This window comes from Rana temporaria, chromosome 12 (genome assembly GCF_905171775.1).
Source record: "Rana temporaria chromosome 12, aRanTem1.1, whole genome shotgun sequence".
In the NCBI taxonomy this organism is placed as follows: Eukaryota; Metazoa; Chordata; class Amphibia; order Anura; family Ranidae; genus Rana; species Rana temporaria.
This window is the reverse complement of record NC_053500.1, coordinates 28,919,052-28,940,195: the sequence shown is the minus strand read 5'-3', so window position 1 is coordinate 28,940,195 and position 21,144 is coordinate 28,919,052. Positions and strand designations below refer to the sequence as shown.

At 44.5% G+C, this 21,144-nt stretch overlaps 1 protein-coding gene across 1 annotated transcript in view; it reads right to left on the bottom strand.

The window, feature by feature from the left end:
• Positions 1 to 3,995: 3,995 nt before the first annotated feature.
• ITGB3 (integrin subunit beta 3) overlaps positions 3,996 to 21,144 on the bottom strand; it is a 115,666-nt gene continuing 98,517 nt past the window's right edge. Inside the window, exons 11-15 of the mRNA XM_040331210.1 lie at positions 20,897 to 21,119; positions 19,258 to 19,358; positions 16,149 to 16,268; positions 11,487 to 11,653; positions 3,996 to 4,740 (exon numbers count right to left, since the gene is read on the bottom strand). Coding sequence (XP_040187144.1) covers positions 4,672 to 4,740; positions 11,487 to 11,653; positions 16,149 to 16,268; positions 19,258 to 19,358; positions 20,897 to 21,119 — 680 coding nt within the window. The 3' untranslated portion in view covers positions 3,996 to 4,671. The remainder of the gene's footprint in view (positions 4,741 to 11,486; positions 11,654 to 16,148; positions 16,269 to 19,257; positions 19,359 to 20,896; positions 21,120 to 21,144) is intronic.

Below are 21,144 nucleotides of genomic sequence, written 5' to 3'. Positions count from 1 at the left end.
TACACTGGGATATGTACACGGACGGCGCATGCGCCTTTCGTAAAAACCGTCAATCACGTCGGGTCACCACCCATTTACATAAAACACGCCCCCTCATCCTCATTTGAATTAGGCGCGCTTACGCCGGCCCCATTTACGCTACGCCGCCGTAACTTAGGAGGCAAGTGCTTTGTGAATACAGCACTTGCCTCACTTACTTATGGTGGCGTAGCGTAAATACAATACACTACGCCGCCGTAACAATGCGCGAATCTACCTGAATCTAGCCCATAATGTGGTGGTGGGGGGGGGCAGGAAGGGTGTATATTTTTTTGGGGGGGGGGGGGTGAAGTTCTGCTTTAAGCAGCACTGATCTGCATGCATCAACGAAGGTTTAGCTCATTGGCACATAGTAAATCATTGTTTTCTAGGTGCCCTGTTTACACCATAAGGACTAATTCACAGCAGTCCGCTAGCTGAAAAGATCACAAGCAGGCGGCTGTCTGTCTGTCCTAGAAAATACACTGATATCTCTAACATGACATATACTGTATTTAAGGCACTTTTATTTTTACTTACAGATTGCTTCATTTGTATAAATAAATGAGGCCACTTATTTTTATGTATGGAAGCAGATCATATGAAGCATGCTTACTCTAACATTGGCTGTTATCCTCACATATAACTGTGTATTTTACAAGTCTAAACTGAATATGTTAATATTCAGCTAAGTTGACTAGACCAAAAAAAAGCAGTTAAACTTTTGCATTTTTAGAATTATTGTGGTCATGAAAGGCTAAAGTCATAAAATAGTTTAAAGCAACACGTTACTTTAAATGATGTAAGTGAGAAAAGAAAATACTTTTTGCTCCCCATTGTCTGCCTGCATACACTATACAGCCAAACGTATTGGGCCAGAGACAGCGGCATATTTTTGTGCGGGCGTAGGGCATCTCATATGCGCTACGCCGACGTAACATAGAGAGGCAAGAGCAGTATTCACAAAGCACTTGCTCCCTAAGTTACGGCGGCGTTGCGTAAATGGGCCGGCGTAAGCCCGCCTAATTCAAATTAGGAAGGTAGTGGGCGTGTTGTATTAAAATTAACCGTGACCCATGTAAATGAATGGCCGAACGAACGGCGCATGCTCAGAATCACGTCACATATACTCCCTAAGATACGACGGCTCAATGCGTACGACGTGAACGTAACCTATGCCCAGCCCCATTCACATACAACTTACGTAAACAACGTAAAATCCGACGGCTGTTCCCGACGTCCATACCCTAACATGACTTACCCCTGCTTTATGAGGGATAACTTTACGCCGGACATACGCCTTACGTAAACGGCGTAGCTTACTGCGACGGGCGCAAGTACGTTCGTGAATCGGCGTATCTAGATCATTTACATATTCGACGCGTAAATCAACGGAAGCGCCCCTAGCGGCCAGCGTAAATATGCACCAAGATACGACGGCGTAGGAGACTTACGTCAGTCGGATGGAGCACAGGGTCTGAGGAAACATGGAAAGCTGTGCACAGGTGAAGGACAACTGAACAGCGGCACCCCCCGCTGAACAACTTAATATCCTGTCTGAGGGGAGACCTGCACAGCTGTGCCAAGGTGAGAGACAACACAACTTTGACCAGCGTCACCCGATCCGCGCGGCAGCCCCCCACTCACAACCACTTTGTTCCGACCGCGGCCCCCCCCGCTCAACAACTTTGTTTCTGGCCGGCACAACCCCAACCCCCCCCCCCCCCCCCCGGCTCAACAACTTCGTTCCGACCGGCAAAGCATTCCCCCCCCCCCCCTCCCCGCTCAAAAACTTCAATGACAAATTTAAATACAGAATGTCCCGCAGTGAATTGTTTAAATGTTGGGAGGTATGGAACTCCCCTCCTTCTTCACCTCCCACTCTCTGCACTACTCCCAGCACCTACATCTGAGTTCACCATAAACCTTCAACTTTTAGCTCCTCCCATGAACTTCCTGATTTAAGCCACATCTCTGCACTTCCTGTTTGCCAGATTATTGTGTTCTCTCCAGCCAATATCGTGCTCTTGTCACTCCTGCTGCCGTCCGTGTCTTTGGAACCATTCGTTACTGACCTTGTTCATCGACTGCACCTCTGCTTGATCTCAAACTACAACCATTTGTTACTGATCTTTGGCTTGTTTACTGACTACACTTCTACTTGATCCCTACCAGCTATATTGAGACTCTGGCTTGCTCATCTACTGGTGGGGTGAGCGGAGGACCATGACCTGGTATTACCATGCACTAAAACCCCATCTCCACTATCGGGAGCTCTGGGGAACTCCAGTTGGTGCTTAGACCCTGCACCTCATTATCCACCAGGGTGACCTGCTTGTTCACTTATCCAGCTAGTCAGTGGGAGCCTCTCTACTGCTATAGCTACTGGTCTCCAAGCCTGACTGTGATAGCAGGCTTGCGGAACGTTCCCTCCTTTTTAGTCCAAGCAGTACTCCTGAAAATGTAAATGCTAATTCAAATAAAAAAGTATCATGGACAGCACTCAACTATTTTGTTGCTAATCTAATTACCGTATTTTCCGGCGTATAAGATGACTTTTTGGATGCAAAAAAATGCATCCAAAGTCGGGGGTTGTCTTATACGCCGGTGACCGTCTCCGTGCTGCGAGCGTCCATGATTTAAAAGCCGCTCCTTCTCAGCGTGTCCTGTGATAGGCGGAACACAAATCTTCCCAGCAGCACCTCTGTTCTGTGTTCCTCCTATCACAGATGCCTTCTCATCCTCGGACGAGAGGACGTCCGTGATAGGCGGAACACAAAACAGAGGCGCTGCTGGGAAAATTTGTGTTCCGCCTATCACAGGACATGCTGAGAAGAAGGCGCGGCTTTCAAATCATGGACGCTCGCAGCACGGAGACTGTCACCGGCCTGGAAACAAATCAGCAAAACGTGAGTGATGGCACTGTTGGCTCAGTGGTGGTAAGTGATGGCACAGCGGGGGGAAAGTGATGGCACAGTGGGGGCAAGTGATGGCACAGTGGGGGCAAGTGATGGCACAGTGGGGGCAAGTGATGGCACAGTGTGGGCAAGTGATGGCACAGTGTGGGCAAGTGATGGCACAGTGTGGGCAAGTGATGGCACAGTGTGGGCATGTAATGTAATGGCACAGTGAGGCATGTAATGTATTGGCACAGTGAGGCATGTAATGTATTGGCACAGTGAGGCATGTAATGTATTGGCACAGTGAGGCATGTAATGTAATGGCACAGTGAGGCATGTAATGTAATGGCACAGTGAGGCATGTAATGGCACAGTGAGATTTGAAAAAAGTCTGTTTCTGTCAGCGGTTCCGGCTACCCCTCAGCTTCCAGAAAGACTAATAGGAACGGGGTAGTCTTATACGGCGAGTATATCCCAAAACCAAAATTTTTCCTGGAAAATTAGGGAGTCGTCTTAGGCCCCGTACACACGAGAGGATTATCCGCTGGAAACGGTCCTCCGGACCGTTCCCGCGGATAAATCCTCTGGCGGATTTTGATCTGATGGTTGTACTAACCATCAGATCGAAATCCGCGCGGAATCCATCCGCAATGACGTGTCGCGCCGTCGCCGCGATGATGACGCGGCGACGTGCGCGACGCTTGAAGATAAAGACTTCCACGCATGCGTCGAATCAATACGACGCATGCGAGGGAGAGGAGCGGACGGATTGATCCGGTGAGTCTGTACAGACCACCGGATCAATCCGCTGGACAGGATTCCAGCGGATAGATTTCTTAGCATGCTAAGAAATTTATATCCGCTGGAAATCCGTCGGCTGGAATTTTTTCCGCCGATAAATGTCCGCTCGGACGTACACACCACCGGATCTATCCGCTGGAACTGATCCGGGGATAAATCCCAGCGGATAGATCCGGTGGCCTTATACGCCGGCAAATACGGTAATCTACTAATTACAATTACTTCTCGCATGAGTAAGTAACACTTTTTAGTAAATAAAATAAAAACGTTTCCTACTAGCATATAAAAAAAAATTCAAGTTTTGTTTTACTTAGATCAGATTAAAGACAGATTGTATGGCAAATACTCTGGCACACAGTACATAAGATACGTAAAAAAAATATTGCTGGCAAGAAGTGTTGAACACTTAAATCATTAGAAAGCTGTGTGGAAAAGTTCAAAAATGTTTTCTTGAGCTTTAGTAAGCTACAGATCTTGCATTAAAAAAAAAAAAGAAATAGTACGTAACAAGGGTGTAGCTGCACAAGCTCAGTCCTGTACAGGGGTCTACCGAGTGTAACAGGGTGGAGTGCGTTATCGCAACTGAGTATAGTGGAATTCCTGAGAATCTTTTTATGACAGCAGAAGTTCTGTTTTTCTGGCCGTTCTGATGCATCCGAATGGCTGATGAATTCTCTGTGTTGAGTATCCACCATGCGTCCTCTTAGTCCGGGATTTAAAGGGTGGAAGTATTTATTTAGTTCTGGCTTCAGTAGATATAAGAGATCATTCGAAGGCCCTGAATTTTTTTTTTTTTGTAAATCATTTTTAGATCAAAAACAGTCTCAGATGGCCACAGGGGTTTCACATCTTGCGGAGAGCGGTGTGCTATTAAAATAATGAGGATGCAAAACAGCAGAAATGACGTCACAAATTTCAGTTTCTCCAAGATCGGGATGTCCAATCACCGTATTCATTCATTTCCACGATATGTTATGTTGGTGAAGGTTGAAGTGGCTCCTTTGTAGAGAGGGTTGTGAGCCTGAAACACAAACCGTATTAGAAGTGATTGTACATATACTATCTCACTGCCACGGGCTCATTATGTGTTACTGTGGAGACCTTCATGCTTGTTACCTCCAGTCAGACTATATACACTGTTAGCAAAAAAAACATTACGCTTTAATAAAACCCTTTCCCAGCTTTCTTTCAAGTTTGATTTTACTTTAGAGAGCAGAAAAAGCATTAGCTTTATATACCGTCTTTATTATCTGTCATTTTACCTTAAAGGGGTTCTAAAGGTGCAATTTTTTTTCCCCAAATAGCTTCCTTTACCTTAGTGCAGTCCTCCTTCACTTACCTCATCCTTCCATTTTGCTTTTAAATGTCCTTATTTCTTCTGAGAAATCCTCACTTCCTGTTCTTCTGTCTGTATCTCCACACAGTAATGCAAGGCTTTCTCCCTGGTGTGGAGTGTCGTGATCGTCCCCTTCCTTGAACTACAGGAGAGTCAGGACTCTCTCTATGTTGCAGATAGAGAAAGGAGCTGTGTGTTAGTGGACGTCCTGACTCTCCTGTAGTCACTCGCAGCGCCATTGATTTGATTGACATCAGCGGGAGCCATTGGCTGCGCTGCTATCAATCAACCGTTGATTGAGCCGAGAGGCTCGGCTGAGAAGCCAGCGCGTTCACGTAGAGGGACTTTCAAGGGGTCAGGTAAGTAGGCTGGGGGGCCGCTAATCTTTGGATGTTTTTTCACCTTAATGCATAGAATGCATTAAGGTGAAAAAACATGTACCTTTACAACCCCTATAAGTTAAGGACGTCATATGACGCCCGCCCAGGATGGAAGATCCCATCTGCGGACCTCATTTGACTATAGCCGGGATGGGAAGTGCTTAAACCCAACGGACCAAGACTGGGATGCGTGTAAAGGCAGGTGTCCCAATACTTTTGGTAATATAGGCCCAGATTCACAAAAGAGATACGACGGAGTATCTCAGATACTCCGTCATATCTCTCAGAGTATCTATGCGACTGATTCATAGAATCAGTTACGCATAGATAGCCATAAGATCCGACAGGTGTAATTGTTTTACACTGTCGGATCTTAGGATGCAATACCGCGGCCGCCGCTGGGGGGAGTTCGCATCGTAAACCAGCGTCGGGTATGCAAATTAGGAGTTACGGCGATCCACGACGGTTTTTCGCGTTTGCTACGTCGCTGCTAGTCTAGTTTCCCGTCGCAAAGTTAGTCGTCGTTTTGGGTGCCCTAACTTTACACAGCACACGTATGTGCTGTATAAAGTATGGCCGTCGTTCCCGTGTCGAAATTTAAAAATGTTTCCTTCTTGCGTAAGACGTCCAGGAATACAGAATTACGCTACGCACGTCGCCGTTCGAAAAAATGACGTCACTTCGCGCAAAGCACGGCGGGAAATTCAAAAGGGAGCATGCGCAGTAGGTTCGGCGCGGGAGCGCGCCTAATTTAAATGGCACGCGCCCCTTTGAATTACGCGGGCTTACGCCGGAGGCCGCCGGCATAGGTTTTCATTGCAAGTGCTTTGTGAATCAGGCACTTGCGATGAAAACTTGCGGCAGTGCAACGTATCTACGATACGTTATGCCGCCGCACTTCTACGTGAATCTGGCCCATAGTGTATATAGTTCTCTACATCTTTCTGTGGAACACTTACACATATAGTTGTGTCTTTAATTTCATCATTGGAAACAAGTAAAATTTGAATAATTCCTCCTAGGCATGCATGCCTCCAAATCTTCTACAAGGACAAACAATAAATGTGGCTTACAAATTGTTTTGTTTCCTCTGGTTTTCCTGGATATTACATTTGTTGGAACAGTGGGGGAGTAGGACTCAGATGTAAACAGTCAATTTAAAGTATGCATGTGATTGCATAAGCAGAGGTTACCTCCAAGCTAATCTTTCGTCAGGGTATCTAGGTTAGCTTAGGCCTGGGGGCATAGGTAGGGTGGGCTAATGGGATTTTTACTAAGACATTATGTATGTGCTAACGTGTGTTAAAACATGTTTTCTTGTCCACCAATGCAAGTTGTATTAAGGCAGTCCATTCATTGTAAATTGGCCCTTAACAAGCCTAGAACATCAAAAACATACTTGCAATTTTTGTGGGCAATGCACGGAGAATTCTCAGGTGTTCTAGTATGCTAATGTTAAAAGCATTAATTTATAGTGTATATGTGCGTTATTTTGCAAAATACCACTGATAAATTCCTACCCAGCTTCACCTTCGTATATAAAAAAAGCCAGTTTGTGTCATTCCCTTGGGTATTATATAGAAAATCAGACCTCATGGTCCCCCAGCTGTTTGGCTTTACGCTACAAAGACATGAATGGAAGAGCCCTACTCCTCTATCCCATTCTTCTCTATGGAGCATGTAGTTGCACCTACACACTGAAGACGGGCTGGTGGGCAAAAATCAAATGTAAAAACTTCCCGGAAAAGCAGAAACCTGGACAGTGTGTAATAAGGGACAATACTACATCTCATTTTTGGTATAATAGCTAAGCAGGGGTGTGGGAACCATACTAGTTTTTTAATGAAAAAGGTATCGATAGATAGTTTAGGAGAAGGCGAACCACTGAGCATACCTACTTTTTACCTACAATAGAAGCGTACAGAAAGCAAGAGACAGTAAAACAATGTGAAAAATGGTCAGATATTGGAGTTCCTGTACAGGTACGGGGATTTTATCTATAGGACATATACACTGCTTTGAGAGCGTTTTGATTTGCGAGCAACTTTTTTTTTTTTTATTATTCTGACTCGGTTTGTGAGTGTTGACTCGCAAGACGAGCAGCATTCAAGCTAAATAGGCCTGCAGTACCTCATTTGGCCGCGGGAGCGCAGGAGCCGAGAAAGGCCAAACATTGGCCTGCAGTAACTCATTTGGCCTGAGGTACGGGGCGCAGGAGCCGAGAAAAAGCCAAACATTGTCCTGCAGTACCTCATTTGGCCTGAGGGACGGGGGTGCGGGAAAAGAGCTGAAGTGTCCTTGGGCCTTTTCGGACGTTTTTGGCGCTCTCTGGCGCCCCCCACCTCTGGCCACATTCGGTATTGCATCCCATTGAAGTCAATGCGGAACAAATTATTTTCGTTTCCATTGACTTCAATGGGAAAACTCGCTTTGATATGCGAGTACTTTGGATTACGAGCATACTCCTGGAACGGATTATGCTTTTAATCCGAGATTCAACTATACGTTCTGTTTTGGAGTAGAGTGGCATTTGAAGAAGGCACAGCAATGGAAATAATGGGATTAGCAGTCAGGAATGGAAGCATATGGGAGCCCTAGGATAAGATTTCACAAACATTCATACATGTGCCCACTGACACAGAGAATCCAACTTAGTGTTGCTTTAGGGTGGGATGCCAAACATGTCCAGTGCGTAAGCTATTAGTGGATATTAACACTGGCATATTATTTTACAACCCCATGACTGTAATGAATATGAGTTCTGACATTTAACATACAATAAAAATATGTATGCCCCCCCAGGCACTTATTGCAAGCCTCCCCCTTTTAACAAATGAAACAGTACAACTAAAATTTGACCAAAGGATGTAAAACTATCTTAAATGCTTATACATGACTGGGCTTTATAGCAATGTCTTCATAGTTCAAGTTCCTCTAGGGCAAGAAATCCAACAGCCAGGATTTCTGACTGTATTGTTTCCTAGCTATTGTATATAGCTCCCCATAAAGTGAACATGTCCTTTACCTATACCTGGCAAGGCAACAGGTTCACTTCTCTGCCCCTACAGCCTGTAGTCATGTTCCTTTCACTCTCCCACAGTCCACATTTTCCTACCAGATTGCAAAGTCCTGGGTAAAGCATTGTCAAGGTGCCTGGTACAGCATGTGCCCTATTTACAAACGAGTTCCATTCTGGGAGCTCATTTCTAAGTTTAACTTGTTAGTAAGTCCAGCAAAGATCAGCACATGCAGACAAAGGCCCAGATTCAGGTAGGAGATACGACGGCGTATCTCCAGATACGCTGTCGTATCTCTGAGTGTGAGGCGTCGTATCTTGGCGCCTGATTCAAAGAATCAGATACGCCAGAATTTGTCTAAGATACGACTAAGATCTTAACTGCATATTTACGCTGGCCGCTAGGAGCATGTACGCTGATTTACGCCTAGAATATGTAAATCAGCTAGATACGCCTATTCACAAACGTACGCCCGGCCGTCGCAGTACAGATACGCCGTTTATGTTAGGCTTTTTCCGGCGTAAAGTTACCCCTGCTATATGAGGCGCAGCCAATGTTACGTATGGACAACGGGCCAGCGTCAAATTTTCCGTCTATTACGTCTATTGCGTAAGTCGTTCGCGAATAGGGCTGTGCGTCATTTACGTTCACGTCGAAAGCATTGGCTTTTTGCGGGTTAATTTGGAGCATGCGCACTGGGATACTTTCACGGACGGCGCATGCGCCGTTCGTAAAAAGCGTCATTTACGTGGGGTCACAATAAATTAACATAAAACACGCCCACATGTTCCACATTTGAATTAGGCGGGCTTACGTCGGCCTATTTACGCTACACTGCCGCAACTTTGCTTTGTGAATACTGCACTTGCCTGTCAAAGTTGCAGAGGCGTCGTGTAAATAGGATACATTACGCCTGCTCACAAATACGCGCTCCCTACGTGAATCCGGGCCAAAGACTGTGAGCGCTGATGAGTGTGTTCTGGCGGGGGAGCCTCTCTGTCAGGACACTAAGGTACAGTATGGGAGATTGCTGCACCATCATTGCTTGTGTTAGAACGACAATCAGGTTTTTTTTTTCATTCAGCCCACTGTGTTGAACAAAAAAACTGAGTGTGTGTACCCAGCTTTACAGGATTGGACATGCGAACACATGTTTGCATGTATACTTTACTGTATATACAGTACCTTGAAAAGGTATTTATACCCTATGAAATTTTCCACATTTTGTCATTTTACAACCAAAAATGTAAATGTATTTTATTGGGATTTTATGTGATAGACCAACACAAAGTGGCACAGAATTGTGAAGTGGAAGGAAAATGATAAATGGTTTTCCATTTTATTTACAAATAAATACCTGAAAAGTGTGGGGTGCATTTGTATTCAGCCCCCTTTACTCCAATACCCCTAACTAAAATCCAGTGGAACCAATTGCCTTCAGAAGTCACCTAATTAGTAAATTGAGTCCACATGTGTGTAATTTAATCTCAGTATAAATACAGCTGTTCTGTGAAGCCCTCTGAGTTTGTTAGAGAATCTTAGTGAACAAACAGCATCATGAAGGCCAAGGAACACATCAGACAGGTCAGGGATAAAGTTGTGGAGAAGTTTAAAGCAGGGTTAGGTTATAAATAAACATCCCAAGCTTTGAACATCTCACGGAGCTCTGTTTATTTCATCATCCGAAAATGGAAAGAGAATGGCACAACTGCAAACCTACCAAGACATGGCCGTCCACCTAAACTGACAGGCTGAGCAAGGAGAGCATTAACCAGAGAAGCAGCCAAGAGGCCCATGGAAACTCTGGAGGAGCTGCAGAGATCCACAGCTCAGGGGGGAGAATCTGTCCACAGGACAACTATTAGTCGTGCTCTCCACAAATCTGCCCTTTATGGAAGAGTGGCGAGAAGAAAGCCATTGTTGAAAGAAAGCCATAAGAAGTCCTATTTGCAGTTTGTGAGAAGCCATGTGGGGGACACAACAAACATGTGGAAGAAGGTGCTCTGGTCAGATGAGACCAACATTGAACTTTGTGGCCTAAAAGCCAATTGCTATGTGTGACGGAAAACTAACACCGCACATCACAGTGGTGGCAGAATCATGTTGTGGGAATGTTTTTCTTCAGCAGGGACAGGGAAGCTGGTCAGAGTTGATGGGAAGATGGATGGAGCCAAATACAGGGCAATCTTAGAAGAAAACCTGTTCGAGTCTGCAAAAGACTTGAGACTGGGATGGAGGTTCACCTTCCAGCAGGACAACAACCCTAAAGATACAGCCAGAGCGACAATGGAATGGTTCACATCAAAGCATATTCATGTGTTATAGTCCAGACCTAAATCGAATTAAGAATCTGTGGCAAGACTTGAAAATTGCTGTTCACAGATGCTCTCCATCCAATGTGCAAAGCTGGTTAGGAAATACCAAAAAAGACTTACAGCTGGTGGTTCGAAAGGTGGTTCTACAAAGTATTGACTCGGAAGCATGCCACACTTTTCACATATTTATTAGTAAATCCACTTCCACTTTACAATTATGTGCCACTTTGTGTTGGTCTATCACATAAAATCCCAATAAAATACATTTACATTTTTGGTTGTAACATGACAAAACGTGGAAAATTTCCAGGGGTATGAATACTTTTTCAAGGCACTGTAGCTTCACTTTGACAAGGTAAATGTATCAGCAGGGAAATGAAGAGAAGGTAAGTAAAAGAACAATAAAAGCAGCTGAAGAGCAGCAATTAAGTTAACCTGTTGTTTTGTTTTGCATGGACAAAGTACAGACTAATTTTAATGCATGGCTGTGCACAAACTAAAATTGTTAAACCACTTGTAAGATCAAAAAACGGTATATAAAGCCTTCATGGCTGGAAGGGCCAAGTACAATGTCTACCATAGCAGTTTATTCACTGCATTATGTTTCCTCTTAAGCTGGATGTCTGTTTTAAATTACCAGCTTGGTGAGAAGAGAGGAAAACTATTCTCCTTGCTACAGGAATATACCAATGGAAGTTGCGAAACATTGCTTTACTTACCGTGTCCCACTTAGCTTTCGACCGCTCCTCTTCGAATTTGGCAAACTCACGCCGGTCATGGATGGTGATGAGCAGCTTCCAAATAAGCAGTGCTACCAAGCCCACTAGCAAGATGGCTCCCATCACAGACATTAAAACCACAAGGATATCAGGACCCTGAGGGCATTCTGTGTGGAATAAAGGAGAAGCAATGTCAAGTAGACAAAGTACAGGCAAACTGTAAAAATACTGCTTGCTGTGCCTTTTATTATAATAACCCACAAACCTCCTGCCTGCTTCCTTTAGCAGTTGAATGATTTGTGCAGCCTCTAAAACTTTGATTTTGGGGATGATACTCAGAACATGGGAAACTTGGTTGTCTGCTGTAGACTGAAATCCAGGGCCATGCAATAAATAAGGGCACATGCGGCTATCAGGATTTCATAAGCATGGTAGCCACCTTCAGAAGATGAATACCAGATAAAGCTTACAGTTCCTCACAAGTAGTCCCATGTTCCCCAAGTGAACTTAAATGCCACAACGTGTTGGCTTTGGAAAAAGTGGAAAATTCATGTCCCTATGATTGACTTTCCCCTATATATTCTGTGAAGTCAGTGGGACTGGGTCAGGATGTGATGTGAAATCTCCTCAGTGTGAACACGGATAGCAACATGCATGTAAGAGAGATTCCAGCCCTTTTCAATTATATCCAAAACTAAAAAAGAAAAAGTTTTTAACTTAAAATCCACTTTAGCTATTTACAGTGGGGCCCCACAAGAAGAAACATTTAGAGGGTCCTTTTATTTTGCTGTTCCTAAATCACTGTATAGCTAAACAGAATGAAAAAATCAAATCATCACAGAGTGGGACTGTGGATCTGAGATGTAAAAATGCCACGTCCCGATAAGATTGTATGAAAAAATGGATATACACATATGTATAAGAAAACACTTGTGCATAGGATAGATGATGGACTTTTTAGGCGTAAATGGAATTAAAAATGGATATTTATTACATACATAAAATACAAAATTAATAAAATACAGAATGGATAACAGAGTGCCACAATGATGGCCGGAAGATACAACCACATTAATGTAACAAACCACCTATAGTTTGAATTAATACTTGTACAAGAATCGACAAAAAAGAATGGGAAATTAACAACCACTCAATGGATAATTTGAAGACCAGTAGGATTCTCAAAAAGGTGGAATGTTAACGGTGTTTAGCCCAACATGTTTCGCGTTGTATGGACGCTTTTTCAGGAGCTTAACAGTAGTTTATTAAGAAAAATACATAGACAAAGAAAGCATGGGCAGAGGTCCTTTGGGATAGTCCGGACGGATAATGCGACAGTTACCAGCTCTAAAATCGGGTGACTGGGTTCAACGACAGCTGCAAATCACTAGTGAAGATCCGTTGATCAGAAAGCCCAGACGGCATCAGCAGATCAAATTCACAGATGTTCCAAAATGCCCCTCTCCAAATGGAAATTCATAAGCCTGATTGAGAGTTGACACGACCTTTGCCCGTAGTGACAGCCTCCAAGATTGTGAGCACTGATCTTCACTAGTGATTTGCGGCTGTCGTTGAACCTGGTCACCCGATTTTAGAGCTGGTAGCCACTGAGCACTGCCTGTGTCGGGTTGTCTGTTTTGGCCTGGTTTATCCTGTTAAACATAGTTTTGAGTTCACCTGGTGTACTTGAGGGGATTGCCATTCCTTCACTCCTGGCAACTGTCGCGTTATCCGTCCTGACTATCCCATAGGACCTCTGCCAATGCTTTCCTTGTCTATGGATTTTTCTTAATAAACTACTGTTAAGCTCCCGAAGAAGCATCCATACAACGCAAAACATGTTGGGCTAAACACCGTTAACATTCCACCCTTTTGAGAATCCTACTGGTCTTCAAATTATCCATTGAGTGGTTATTAATTTCCCATTCTTTTTTGTCGATTCTTGTACAAGTATTAATTCAAATTATATTTGGTTTGTTACATTAATGTGTTTGTATCTTCCAGCCATCATTGTGGCACTCTGTTATCCATTCTGTATTTTATTAATTTTGTATTTTAATTCCATTTACGCCTAAAAAGTCCATCATCTATCCTATGCACACGTGTTTTCTTATACATGTGTATAGCTAAACAGTTTTGGGTCCTTTTTCTTCTGGCCCTATAACAGTGCCATGAGCTGCTAAGGCTGTAGTCATGTCCTTGTCTCTGGGGACAATTTCAGCAATAAAAGGTGATAGAGAACCTTCCTCAATTTATCTAAAAAAAAAACAGACTTTACGCTGTCTACTGAGCTGCCTTTAAATAGACGAGTTCTCTTTAATGGATACGTGCAATAAGTTTACTTTAGTTATATCGTTTTTATGGTAGCTGTTGAGCTGGGAATTTTAGGTGTTCCTGGATTTCATCACCTCCTCTTGCATTCATCACGATATGAAATAATAAATTCTAGAGATATAATGGGAGCCTCCCTATTGACCACAGCAGATGTGCAGCCCCAGGAACTCAGGTTTCTACAGCTCATCAATAAAGGTCTTAAGAGATATAACAAACTGTCAGGTTGGTAAACTCTGCGGAATCTACTAAAAACGAATTACTTTCCACTTCACTCGCACAATGCCCAAACAACTACGTTCAATGGTTTGTACGAGAACTGTCCGAAGGTACATTTGCCGTCACCATACAGGAATTTAGATGCAACTTCAATCAAGCCTCAGAAAAAAATAAAAATGACGCATTGAAAAGCACATACCGAAATAACTGGAATAAAATTTACAATTGATAAGAAGAATTCGAAAACTGGTTCTTAGCTGTGGCTTCACCACCATATGTATGAACATAAGTAAACGTCAAGGCTCAGATTCCACATAGCTTTCAGAGACTGACAGTGCTTGGTACTCAAGAGTTAAGAATGAGGCACTGATGAGGAAATATATAACAGCTTGTTAGAGGGGGCTGGAAGAATTCTTGTAAATTTTGTATTTTTATCACGTACCTCCCAGTTTCTGGGACATGTTACTAAAAGTTAGTGTGGCTGGTACCGTATATGTGCGTAATTACTGATCAACGTCATGCAAAAACTTGAAGTGTATATCGCTTTCTCTGTTAGAATTAGAAAAATCCACCAGGTGGATCTTTACAAAGTAGACTGTATACTTTGGTCGTACTTAATATTTTATGTTGGAGGCATGACATGAATAGCACTGTTATTCTAAACATCCCAGATGAGGTTAGCGTTCCTGTGTACAACAGCAAAAATACCAGTTACCATGAAAACATACAATATATATCATACGTGGAAGAAAGGAATGTGGGGGGTGTTGCCCATTTCAGGCAGTCTTGATTTAAAGCTGTTTAGGTATGATTTTATAGCATAGTTACATGTAAGTAGTGTACGGGAAGCCTGAGATGGGTCCTTGATGGGAGATTTATTTCCCAACTGTTTGGGTTATGGTCTCTTTAAGGGAGAGCTAAAGGGAAATTTTTAGTACTCAGGGGTTCTCACCTATGCAGGGTGAGGGGTTCCAGAGTAGTCTGTTTGGAGAGGAGATGACTGATTTCAGTTTTCTCTGAATTGGTGAGTCATTTGGGACTCGAAATTCGGAGGCTCAAAGAAGATTTTGGTGGGATAGAGCCTCCAAACCCTGAATATAAGAACTATGGTCCTGAAAGGTTTAACCCACCTGCAAGGGAGGCTTGGAAAGATGCAGGAAGGAGTCAGCAAGTGTCTATGAAGTGACCAGGGGTGTCTCACAGCTGTGAACAAGTGTGGACTATCTGGAGACTGAAGCCTCGTACACACGATCGAGGAACTCGATGGGCGAAACACATTGTTTTGCTCGTCGAGTTCCTTGTTAGGCTGTCAAGGAACTTGACAAGGCAAGTTTCTCCATTCCCGTCGAGGAAAAAGAAGACATGCTCTCTTTTTGGCTCGACGAGTTCCTTGACAGTTTCCTCGTCGAAAAATGTACACACGACCGGTTTCCTCGTCAAAAAAAAAAATCCCAGCAAGTTTCTTGCTGGTTTTTGCCGAGAAACTCGGTCGTGTGTACGAGGCCTGAGACTCTGTTTTGCTGAGCTCCGGCGGTTTTTCCGGTACCCCAAAGCAAATCGGAACCCTAAACCCCAGTTTGGGACTGGTACATTGACAGTAAGCTGTTATGTTGTTTTGATCATACTAGGCTTATGGACCCCTTTGCTTTATTTCTGCTGAAGAAAACTGCTGTCTGGTTTGCTTGTTTTGAATGTCCAATAAAAACTGTTACATTTACAAATGGCTGGCAGGTGATCTCGGGCCCTCCATGTGACAGTATGCATATTTCATACTTGACCCATCCCTGTGTAAGCTGCAAATCACTGTGGTAGTCATCAACACTACATTGATAGAAGCAATGTTCCAGGTCCAGTGCTGAGCAGCTGCCCTTCTGTATAATAACCACAGGAGTCACCCACTCGGCATTGCCACCATTCAGAGAAAGCCTTATAATTTTTTCAATGAATACAAGGCGTTTTCTGAGGAGAGGTGGCGACTGTATGGTCTGCTGTGTCTGTAGCAACACTTTTGATTGCTTGAAATTTCTAGAGAGAAAAAACAAATCTGTACATCCTAGACAAGGCTGGTTTATAATATAATATTAAACAGCTGTGAACTGTCTGCAGGATTACCTTCTTCACCGATGACGTACAACACAGACTTCCCACTGGAGTCCTCATGGTATTGGAACCTGACCACACAGTCATTCTCATCCTTATAAGTGCAGTTCACCGCATCCACCCCATTGTCAACTGAGAAAGAAATTCAGTGTATGAGATACAAATTACATAAATAATATGGAGAGAAAAACAAAATTGAAGAAGAAAAAATATCACTGGTTAATTTAGAGACGTGATATCAGCAGTACATGTTCTCATTGCAGGACTGTATGCTATCAGCAAATGATGAGGTGTCTATACAATAGAAAACAATAAGGTTTATTTAGTAATAGAACTAAATTTAGGGGTTAGGGTTAAGTGTTGGAGGCAGGTTAACAGTTAAGGGTTAGGTGCTTAGGATGGGTGTTTAAGTGTTAAGGAACAGATCAAGTGTCTTAAAAGGAACCCAACATTTCTTCTTCCAGGGATGGGGATTGTTAAAATGTTAGCACCTTGTTTTCGGAGATGGCTGTGTGCTCAGAAGGTGAACAGATCGGGGGTGTATCTACCACGTGGCAAACAAGGCATTTCCCTTGGGTGGCATTTTTCAGGGGGGCAGCCCCAGGCGACTGCATTATAGCTGAATGACGGCTAAAGCGTAGTCATTCAGTTCTGGGAGGGCGCCTTTGCTGCAACGTGCACCCCTTCGGACACATAGTAGGTGTTACATAGTTGGTCAAGTCCAACCTATGTGTGTGATTATACCTCAGTATTACATTGTATATCCCTGTATGTTGTGGTTGTTGAGGTGCTTTTCTAATAGTTTTTCGAATCTATCGATGCTCCCCGCTGAGACCACCGCCTGTGGAAAAGAAATTTCACATCCTTGCCAGAAGAATGAATCCTCCTACGTCAGGGGTGGCAAACTCAAATTCATCGGGGGCCGCATCAGCAGTGTGGTTACCCTCAAAGGGCCGGGTGCCCTATGTATACAGTGCATGGGTCAGGATTGCGCTACGTATACAGTGCAGGGGTCAGGATTGTGCTACGTATACAGTGCAGGGGTCAGGATTGTGCTACGTATACAGTGCAGGGGTCAGGATTGTGCCTAAAAATTCCTCACATCTGTACTCTCTCCTACCTTCCTACCTGGCCCAGCTCTGGTACCTCCCTGTATAGGTGGCTCCCTCCCTTTGTATTGGGCTATAGTACCTTTTTTGGGGGGACAGGAGGAGCATTGGCGGGACAGGAGGAACATTGGGGGACAGGAGGGACATGAGGAACATTGGGGAAATTTGGGGGGACAGGAGGGACATTGGATATAAGTGGGGGGACAGGAGGAACATTGGGGGGGCAGGAGGAACATTGGGGGGGCAGGAGGAACATTGGGGGGACAGGAGGAACATTGGGGATAATTAGGGGGAACTTTGAGAATAAGTGGGGGCAGGAGGAACATTGGGGGAGATGGTGATGCTCTGTGTATGTGTACACTGTGTGACTGTACTGTGCATCTGTGTCACTGTCACGTACCACAGTTCACTTGGTCAGGATGGAAGATCCCTGGAGATGTAATTTCACCACATATGCTGGCCTGTGGGGTAGAGCAGGCGTCGTTGCACCAGTCCCACACTGGCTGCCACATCAAGGGGAAATCCTGTCCGGCGCGGAGGAGGAGAAGATGATGGCCCCTGCCACTGCACATGACACCCGTTTCTCCAATCATCGGGCAGCCGCTGCCAATACCTGAGCCGCAACATGGTGGCTGGAGCGCATCGAGTGACATGGGTGGAGACAGAGCAGAGGTGGAGGCGGAGACAGGGCGGAGGCCAGAGTGGCAGCCTAAGCCGAGTGGAGACACGGCGGTGGAGGTGGGGGCGGAGACGGAGGCAGAGACAGAGACAGAGCGGCATAGTAAGGGGAAGATGCCTGTGCTCAGACTGACAGGCCGTGCATGTGCTAATTTGCCGCGCCGCTCGCGGGACTGAGGGACTGGGATCCCAACCTGCCTAAATGAGGAGGCTGCTGTGCGGGCCACATTACAAGGTTCGGCAGGCCGGATTCGGCCCGCGGGCCTTGTGTTTGCCACCCTTGCTCTACGTAGTTTAAGGTTAAACCTCTTTTCTTGTAATTTTAATGAGTGGCTCTGTGTCTTGTTAAACTCCCTTCCGCGAAAAAGTTTTATCCCTATTGACACAGCTGATCACAGATTGGAGAAAAGAGCCAATCACAACTGATCACACTTGCCGGTTATTGTCATTCCTTTCCTCATGCTGTTACAGCATGAGGAGAGAGCCGTTAACAGGCCAGTGTGAAAGGGGACATCTACAGTGATAATCAGGGCACTGATCAGTGTCCTGATTATCAGTGCAGCCCCAACATTGCCCATCAGTGCTGCCTATCATTGCCCATCAGTGTTGCCAATCCGTTCCCTTAGGGCTGCCTATCAGTGCCCACCAGTGCTGCCTATCAGTGCCCACCAGTGCTGCCTATCAGTGCCCACCAGTGCTGCCTATCAGTGCCGCATATCAGTTCCTCATATCAGTGCAGCTTCATCAGTGCTGCCTCATCCTCTGCCCTGCTGACCCCATCCTATGTCCCGCTGACCCCATCCTCTGCCCCATTGACCACATATATGGCATTTGGACAAATCATGTCTCAGGGTCTTATGAGGAAGCCACAGAAGTTGTAGCTTCCTCATCAGACCCCGAGACAAGAATGGTATTCCATGGCTGGGATGGGACAAATTTGCATAGGGAGGTGGAGGCCCCCCGATTTTAGTCTTGCCTAGGGTAGAACAAAACCAAAATACACGACTGGAACAGATATATGCTACAGGTCTTCTTTTGTGAATAATGCAATGATCATAAGTATCATAAATAAAACCCCCTTGATGCTTTATTAAAGCTGATGAAGCTTGTCTGACTTGCTGTCTGCTTCGGCTTATGCTGCATAAAATGTAATAAAAGATCTAAAGGAATTCCCCTATCGGACTGTGATCATTGCATTATTTGGTGTCTTCACTTGGTGAAGTGATTTCCGTGTAGGGTACACTTTATTCATTTTACCACCAGCACTCGGCTGCCAGAGCTGAAAACCAAAACAAATATACATTTTTTTGTCTAATATCACATTGGATACTCACCAAGTTCCTGTACACGTACAATCTCATCTCGACAAATTCTCTTGCATAGGGATTCATTCTTCCAAGGGCCACGCTCAAACTTCTTACACTCCACACACCCCCTTGAAATAGGATAGGAAAAAAAATGATATGTAAAAAAAAAAAAAAGTGTATTTTATGTCAAGTAATAGGGTGTAGACAGGAACACTGAGAAATGTATTTATAAAACACAAAGCTAGTTGTCCTGTGAAACTACACATACATACATTCATTCTGTGTGAATGGAAGCAACATTGACTGTTTTGAGGCTATTTTCTTCCACAGGTCAAATGTTATTCTTCATACAGTTTAGCTTGAATCGGGAGAATACGGTATTATGGCCACTAGAGCTGACGATCATAGTAAACATATTTCCTATGATCCTCAGCTTCATCTAGTGGCCAAAATGTGGTATTTTCTAGATCCACTCTATTCTGTATGAATGAATAGAATTTCGACCTGGAGAGAAAATAGCCTAGTAACATTTTTATACTGCTCCCATTTGTGCTAAATGAATGTACAAGAGTCATAGTGGCCATATGCAAATGGCTTGTTTATATAAATACAATGCAATATAGCAATATGATGCACTGCGAAATCACACATATATGGCAAATATCTGTTTCTGTACAGGTGTGCTTTATTGAAGGAAAAACATACACAACAATATATCAGCAATACCAGGGCCGTTTGAAGGAATTTGGGGGCCCCAAGCAAAATGGGGGCCCCCAAGCACCCCCCCCCCTCCCGCACGCAAAGCCTACAATAGCGCTACACTCATTTTTTACACCCATGTTCTTACTCCTCCCTCCCTCCCTAGTCCCTATGTTTTTCTATTCTCCCCTTCTTCCCTGTAGGCTGCCACTGTAGCGTGGCCGAGCTCGTCTTCCTCCTGTCAGTCTGGTGTTCTATCATTATGGGTCCCCAGTCCACTATCAGATAGTGCCCGGGCCGGGATGGGTAACGCATGGTACAGGAGATTCAGTTTTCTGTGTTCCTGGCCGGACTGAAAGGAAGTGAGCACTCAGTGTGCACTTCCTGTCAGTCCGGCCGGGAACAGGTAACTGAATCTCTTGTACCAGGCGTGGCACCCGGCCGGACTGACAGGACTCCAGGAGGAAGGAAGATGAGCTCGGCCACACTACAGCCTAGGAAAGGGAAGTTGGGGGCCCCAGGCCACCTCGGGGCCCCAAGCAATTGTTTGTTTTGCCTGTCCTGTAGCGACGGGCCTGAGCAATACAGACAGTTCGTCAAGTAAGAATAATGCAATACAAGAGTGTGCCAAACATATAGTTCACATACTATGCTAAGGTGTGGGATTGTTTAGGTACATGGATGTAAGTGATATAAGTACGGTAATTCTATCACATATAGATAATGCACATAATACATGCAGTACAATGGGGTAATTTATTAAAACTGGAGAAAAATTTGGAGCAGCTGTGCATAGTTACCAATCAGCTTCTAATTTTAGCTTGTTCAGTTAAATAAGAAAATTCAACCTAGGAGCTGATTGGTCACCATGCATGTCTGTTACATTCTAGCTGCTCCTCATTGTTGTCCCCCCATATTATTTTTCAATTTACAGTGATCTATAGAGATGCATGTCTTTGTCACTCACTTCTTAAAGGTGCAGGCGTCAGGACAGGTAGGGCATTTTTCACAGGTGTCCCCGTAGGAGCCTGGCTGGGTGCAGTCACACTTGCCACAGATGCACTCCCCTCTACCACTGCACAAGAGCCCACTGCTGGACATACAGGTGTCTGTGCGTGTGGTGCAGTTACAATTATCGCCAGACCAGTCGGATTCACAGATACAATCACCGCAATTACACTGCCCGTGCCCTGTGGGATAGAAGAGAGAGAGTTA